The 7,500-nt window shown below is 47.0% G+C and overlaps 1 protein-coding gene across 2 annotated transcripts in view; it reads left to right on the top strand.

The window, feature by feature from the left end:
• Positions 1 to 7,500, top strand: part of LOC143290002 (uncharacterized) — a 31,788-nt gene that overhangs the window by 4,821 nt on the left and 19,467 nt on the right. For both annotated transcript variants that reach the window (XR_013056309.1, XM_076599305.1), the window contains exons 4-7: positions 1 to 211; positions 668 to 830; positions 4,206 to 4,373; positions 6,751 to 6,924. The exon at positions 1 to 211 is cut by the window's left edge and continues 11 nt beyond it. Coding sequence is in view for 1 of the 2 variants with exons in the window: in XM_076599305.1 (XP_076455420.1) it covers positions 1 to 211; positions 668 to 830; positions 4,206 to 4,373; positions 6,751 to 6,924 (716 nt within the window). In the remaining variant the exon portion in view is untranslated. The remainder of the gene's footprint in view (positions 212 to 667; positions 831 to 4,205; positions 4,374 to 6,750; positions 6,925 to 7,500) is intronic.

Below are 7,500 nucleotides of genomic sequence, written 5' to 3'. Positions count from 1 at the left end.
TGCCTTGCGCCATCATCCGCGGGTCCAGCAAAGGAGGCGGCTTCGAGGTGGGGCAGAAGGGCGAGCTGAAGGTGACCAACCGCTGGAACGCCGTGCACGTGCAGGGCTCGTGGCAGCTGGTCAACGTGACCTGGGCGCTGACCAGCACGGACGGCGTGGCGGACGGCACGTGGCTGATGGTGGAGAAGGACGGGGTGGCGTGCAGGGAGCGGTGAGAGCTGGGGGACACGGACAGGGACAGGGGGGACAGTGGGGGAAGAGCGGGATTCGAACCTTACACAGACCCTCACGGACTCTCTGTGTTGGCAGATGTGACGTCTTTACCACTCTGCCATCTTGCTCAAGGAAAGCGAAAAGGGAAGGGAAAGGGGCAAAGGGGGAGGGGGCAAGGGGGGAAAGATAGATAGATAGATAGATAGATAGATAGATAGATAGATAGATGAATAATCAGACAGGCTGACTGACCGATCTACTGATAATGAATCAACACATTACACATAAATAACTGGACAAACATGTTTCAGTTAATCAATCCAGAAACCTATCAATAAGTACCATTTTTCTGCAGCCAGTTGTGATGATTTTCTCATCCCCCCCCCCCCCCACACACACGCCCCCCCTCCCCTCCCCCACCACCACCACCACCACGCCACCCTTTGTCTCACAGTGAAGAGTCCAAAAAGACAGTGTGGCAAGAGCTGGACGAGTTCTGGTTCCTGACCAAACCGGAAGACTTCAACGTTTTCTGCCACGCCAAGGTCCCCGACTGGCAACTCCTCAGCGACCCGTGGACCGACCAGGAGTTCGTGGACACCCCACGATTTGCCGAGGTTCGTCATGCCAGCAGGAGAGAAATATCCGTGGTTCACGTGTGTGTGTGTGTGTGTGTGTGTGTGTGTGTGTGTGTGTGTGTGTGTGTGTGTGTGTGTGTGTGTGTGTGTGTGACTTGACTTGACTTCATTTATTGTCATAAAATCCCGAAGGATTAATAGACACAACAAAGAACAAAGGGAACAAAGAAATAAACGGTCATCTAATACGCATACACTGAAATACATAGTTGGCGAGTGTTTTTTGACAGTCATCGCATGTGAATAAATCACTTGGTTTTAGGATATTGTTTTGTATTTTTCTAGAGATCACATTTGATTGATGATCATACTGCTGTATAGTTGTGATTAGATGGTTTCGCAAATTATGAAATAAGATACACGTATCTAAGAAATGTAATTCATCTTCAACAACTTCAAATATAGCACATAACCTCTCTTCTCTGGGAATGTTTGCATATCTTCCTCGTTCGATGTTTAAATAATGTGCACTTATTCTTAGTTGACAAAGAGCTTGCTTGTGAGCAGGATCGATTTTATCAGTTAGATAATTCTCAATTTGATAACCGTTTCTTTTAATTTTGTTGTAGAAGTCTAATCTGCTGAATTCAGTTTTTCTCTGTTTCCAGAATTGTACATATTTATTTCTTAGTTGTTGGCGTAATGTAAATTTAAGTCTGCTGTTACTAAATGTCGACTGATTATTCCAAACATGACCTAATCCTACATTGGACAAATGAGAACGTTCCAGTTTTGTGAAATAATATACCCAAGTACTTGTATTGATCAGTTGTCTGGATTATATCATTGCCTATTGTGTGTGTGAAAACTAGTACTTTAGTTTTATCTATGTTAATTTTTAAATCCCAGTTTTCACAATACAGATTGAGTTTATCTAGTTTCCTTTGTAATCCTATCTTTATCGTGGACAAAATTACTAGGTCATCAGCATATAGTAAACACGAAACACTATCACTTTTGTCAAGGTCTATGGATGGTGAGTCAGTAACGCCCAGACATTTCGGGAGATCATTGATAAAGATATTAAATAAAGTGGGACTGAGTGTGTTCCCTTGTTGTACCCCCTTCAATATGTGTGTGTGTGTGTGTGTGTGTGTGTGTGTGTGTGTGTGTGTGTGTGTGTGTGTGTGTGTGTGTGTGAATAGAATAGAATAGAATGGAACAGAATGGAAGAGAATAGAATAGATTCTATTGTCATGAAACCTTCAGGTTTATAAGACACAAATACAATGGTAAATAGATGAATGAATAAATACACAATTAATTAACCAATTAACATAATAAATTGGAACAGCATTGTGTGTGTGTGTGTGTGTGTGTGTGTGTGTGTGTGTGTGTGTGCGAGCGCACGCGCGCGCGCGCGTGCGTCCTTGGCAAGTTTGAACAGATTTACGTCCCTTCAGAAGTCATTACAGCTGGAATGGAAGGGACATAACCATTATTTTTTTCTGCTTTGCTGACTTCTCAAGGGACAGAACCATTCCCGGTGCTGTGCCACTCATCAGTGTATCACGTGCCTTCCCGAGTTCCGATACAGATTGTCCCCCTTCCAGTAGACCCTGCACAGCGGGCAGACTGTGTCTTGCCGGGGACTTCCTGTGCACTGAGCTCTCAGTGGAACACAGCTCTAGGTGGAGACCCATACCTCTGTCCACCTGCTGTTCGCGATCAGTTACGGTGTTGTTGTCATCCTTCAGGGCTGTCGTTTTCGTCGCCTGTCAGGCATTTCTTGTTGTTGTTGTTGTCGTCCTCCTCCTCATGATCATCATCATGATCATCATGATCATGATCATTATCATTATTATTATTATTATTATTATTATCATTATTATTATCCTTATTGTTGTTGTTGTCGTCGTCATCCTCCTTCTCCTCATTATCGTTGGTGTTGTTATTGTTGTCGTCATTATTATTATTAGCATCATCATCAATATTATTATTATTATTTTTATTATTTATTTTATTATTACTATCATCATCATCATTATTATTCTTCAACGTTTACCTGACGTTCTTTCATTTACTCTCTCCGTACGAACGGCCAAAGAGACGACGTCAACAGCGTTTCACCCCAGTTACCATCATCAAAATATTGCAAGCGGAAGGCTCTTATACTGAAGAGGTGAATGTTTACAAAGAATACCACAATTCTGACGACGGAAGCTAAAGGTTGGGTCATTCAGCTGGACATCCAAGGGGTCTGTGTAGAGGAGAAGAGAGGACTGGCCGTACTGAGTGAGTTAAGTCTGAGGCTTGCAGGATGCCTGGTCAGTGCCAGCCATCCGGTATCAGCACAACCCCCATTGAGATGATCATGTCTTTGTTCATGGAGGGTCGAGGCATGGTGACCAGCAGAGGTGATGGATCGGCATTCATTCTAGCGTCATTGTGAAATGGACGGCAGGGTCCCCCCGCCCCCATACTCCTACCCCCCACCCCCACACTCCCTCCACACACCCCACGTTTTTACACGAACACGTTTGTGTGCAATATGTTGAATACCTGATCCTTTTTTTTTTTTTTTGGTCAGTGCACTTGTGTCTTTTGCTGTTGTATCCCTCCCCCCCCCCCCCCCCCCCCCACGCCCAGTTAAACTCCCCCAATTTCGTGCCATTTTGGGGGGAAGGGGGGGGGGGGGGGGCGGGGGTTGGCCCTCTTTCTGTGTTGTTTCGGTACTTGAAATCAAAAGCAACGTCCCATACTCACCACTTTTTAACATCAACACTGGAAATGTGTAGGGTGAGAAGCTGCTTGTTTGATAATTCACCAAAGCTTACTTTCACATGGACAGGAGAATGCGATGAATAATATACAATTTGCTCTGCTGGTGTATATATATATGTATATATGTGTGTGTGTGTGTGTGTGTGTGTGTGTGTGTGTGTGTGTGTGTGTATGTGTGTGTGGAGTGATGGACTAGAGGTAACGCGGCCGCCGAGGAAGCGAGAGAATCTCAGCGCGCTGGTTCGAATCACGGCTCAGCCGCTGATATTTTCTCCTCCTCCACTAGACCTTGAGCGGTGGTCTGGACGCTAGTCATTCAGATGAGACGATAAACCGAGGTCCCGTGTGCAGCATGCACTTAGCGTACGTAAAAGAACCCACGACAACAAAAGGGTTGTTCCTGGCAGAATTCTGTAGAAAAAATCCACTTCGATAGGAAAAACAAATAAAACTGCACGCAGGGAAAAAAAAGAAAGAAAAAGGGTGGCGCTGTAGCGTAGCGACGCGCTCTCTCTGGGGAGAGCAGCCCGGATTTCATACAGAGAAATATGTTGTGATAAAAAGAAATACAAATACAAATATCATTGTAGTGGTAATATTCTGGTGTCGAACTTTTTTTTTCTTTTCTAGGAATATTTTCGTTCCGATTGGGAGCTGGTCACCGCCAACACAGGAGTGCTAGTGGCCAAGGAAGGAACCTGCAAGATCGCCTTCATGCATCCGACAGAAGATGTCCACTACGCTTCTCTCACATACAATCTCTACTTCAATGCTGCGGAGTCCCCGAAACCACTGTCCGTAAGCAGCTGAGTTTGTCTGAATGGAACTGTTCACTGTCTTCGTATGGCATCAGTTATCTGTCTATCTATCTATCTATCTATCTCATTATATGTTGATATCATATGTTATATGGGACTCTCTGAAGGAGAAAGTTTACCGGGGAGTGAGAGACAAACTGACCGAGCAGGCGTTAAAGGGCAGGATAATTATGTCATGGGAGGAGATATCGGTGGAAGAAATACGTAAAAGCATTTCTGCTTGGAAGAATCGGCTTCGTTTAGTTGTGGAGGAAGATGGAGGTCACATTGAGCATAAACTGAAATAAGTGTTTTCCTCTGATATTGGATTTTTTGACATGCTGTTTTGAATTTGACAATACTCGACATTTGCGTCCGAACTTTTAGATATTTTGCAGACTTGTTGATAATACCCTAAGGTTACCGTGTGAAAATTTTCAATGAATTCGGTTTCTCTATCACTGAGAAAATACTTGTCAAAAAGCGGTTCACTTTTTTGGGGGACACCCGATGTAATATATGGGGTGTGTGTGTGTGTGTGTGTGTGTGTGTGTGTGTGTGTGTGTGTGTGTGAAATCAAGCTGCTGTGTTGTGTTACCTGCTTGTGTGTGTATTCAGCTTTTTGTGTATTCCTTTTTTATATTTTTGACTACCCTTTGGTCGAACCTTTGGGATGCTGTGTGTGTGTTGGGTTCGCCTGTGGGGCTGAGATGCTGTGTGTGTGTTGGGTTCGCCTGTGGGGCTGAGATGCTGTGTGTGTGTTGGGTTCCCCTGTGGGGCTGAGATGCTGTGTGTGTGTTGGGTTCGCCTGTGGGGCTGAGATGCTGTGTGTGTGTTGGGTTCGCCTGTGGGGCTGAGATGCTGTGTGTGTGTTGGGTTCGCCTGTGGGGCTGAGATGCTGTGTGTGTGTTGGGTACGCCTGTGGGGCTGAGATGCTGTGTGTGTGTTGGGTTCGCCTGTGGGGCTGAGATGCTGTGGGTGTGTTGGGTTCGCCTGTGGGGCTGAGATGCTGTGTGTGTGTTGGGTTCGCCTGTGGGGCTGAGATGCTGTGTGTGTGTTGGGTTCGCCTGTGGGGCTGAGATGCTGTGTGTGTGTTGGGCTCCTCTGTGGGGCTGAGATGCTGTGTGTGTTGTTGGGTTCGCCTGTGGGGCTGAGATGCTGTGTGTGTGTTGGGTTCGCCTGTGGGGCTGAGATGCTGTGTGTATGTTGGGTTCGCCTGTGGGGCTGAAATGCTGTGTGTGTGTTGGGTTCGCCTGTGGGGCTGAGATGCTGTGTGTGTGTGTGTTGGGTACGCCTGTGGGGCTGAGATGCTGTGTGTGTGTTGGGTTCGCCTGTGGGGCTGAAATGCTGTGTGTGTGTTGGGTTCGCCTGTGGGGCTGAGATGCTGTGTGTGTGTGTGTTGGGTACGCCTGTGGGGCTGAGATGCTGTGTGTATGTTGGGTTCGCCTGTGGGGCTGAAATGCTGTGTGTATGTTGGGTTCGCCTGTGGGGCTGAGATGCTGTGTGTGTGTTGGGTACGCCTGTGGGGCTGAGATGCTGTGTGTGTGTTGGGTTCGCCTGTGGGGCTGAGATGCTGTGTGTGTGTTGGGTTCGCCTGTGGGGCTGAGATGCTGTGTGGGGTGAGTGACGAGCTCTGTGGATGCACAGCTGATTTCCAGACGGGTGAAGAAATGATATATGTCTTGTGTTGTCGTGTCTTGTTTGGTTGTGTTATGTTGTGATGCGATGAGATGCGTTGTATTGTATTGTATTGCAGTGCAGTTTAGTGTAGTGTAGTGCAGTGTATTGTAGTGTAGCGCATTGCGTCGAGTTGCATTGTACTGTCTTGTATATGTATTGCATCGTATAGCATCACATGGTCTTGTCTTGTCCTGTGTTGTGTTGCGTTTTGTGTGTTGTGGTCCAATGAGATGCATTGCGTTGCGTTGTTTTGCATCGGATCACGTTGTATTGTATTGTCTTGTGCTGTTTTGTATTGCATCGTATCGTATCGTATCGCATCGTATGGTATGTAATGATATCGTATCGCATCGCATATTATCGTATCGCATCGTATCGTATCGCATCGTATCGCGTCGTATGGTATGTAATGATATCGTATCGCATCGCATATTATCGCATCGCATCGTATCGTATCGTATCGTATCGTATCGCGTCGTATCGTATCGTATCGTATCGTATCGCGTCGTATCGTATCGTATCGTATCGCATCGTATCGTATCGCATCGTATCGCGTCGTATCGTATCGTATCGCGTCGTATCGTATCGTATCGCGTCGTATCGTGTTGTACTCTAGTTTGCTACTCCATTGCACTCCATTGTGTTGTGCTGCATTGCATTGCCTTGTTCTGCGTTGCACCGCATCGCGCCTTGTCCAGGAGGAGCTTCAGATTGACCGCTACGTGGTGACGGACAGCCGCTTAGGGGAGAAGTCGCTGGTGACCAGGCTGCCGCAGGTCGGGGTGTACCGGCTGGAGGTGGCGGGCATCCTGAACGACACCCTCACCCCGCTGGGAGAGTTTCGGGTGGAGTGCCGCAGCATCAAGACAACGGTGAGTCCTCCATCACCTGTCGTCACGTGCTGTGTTCCTTGCTCGCTCCTTGTCTTCGTTTGTCTTCTTCGTTCTTCTCCTCCTCCTTCTCCTTCTTCTCCTCTCCTCTTTCTTCTCCTCCTCCTTCTCCTCTTCTTCTTCTTCTGTTCCTCCTCCTCCTCCTTCTTCTTCTCCTCCTCCTTCTCCTCCTTCTTCTCCTCCTCCTCCTCCTTCTTCTACTCCTCATCCTTCTTCTTCTTATTCTTCGTTCGTGGGCTGCAACTCCCACGTTCACTCGTATGTACACGAGTGGGCTTTTACGTATATGCCCGTTTTTACCCCGTCATGTAGGCAGCCATACTCCGTTTTCGGAGGTGAGCATGCTGGGGATGTTCTTGTTTCCGTAACCCACTGAACGCTGACATGGATTACATGGTGTTTAACGTCCGTATTTGATATTCTGCTTCCGTATACACACTAATGGGGTTCAGGCACAAGCAGGTCTGCACATATGCTGACCTGGGAGATCGGAAAAATCCCCACCCTTTACTCATCAGGCGCCGTTACCGAGATTCGAACCCGAGACCCTCAGATTGA

Source organism: Babylonia areolata, chromosome 14 (genome assembly GCF_041734735.1).
Source record: "Babylonia areolata isolate BAREFJ2019XMU chromosome 14, ASM4173473v1, whole genome shotgun sequence".
Classification (NCBI taxonomy): Eukaryota; Metazoa; Mollusca; class Gastropoda; order Neogastropoda; family Buccinidae; genus Babylonia; species Babylonia areolata.
The sequence above is the reverse complement of the archived record's forward strand: the minus strand, read 5'-3'. Positions and strand labels throughout refer to the sequence as shown.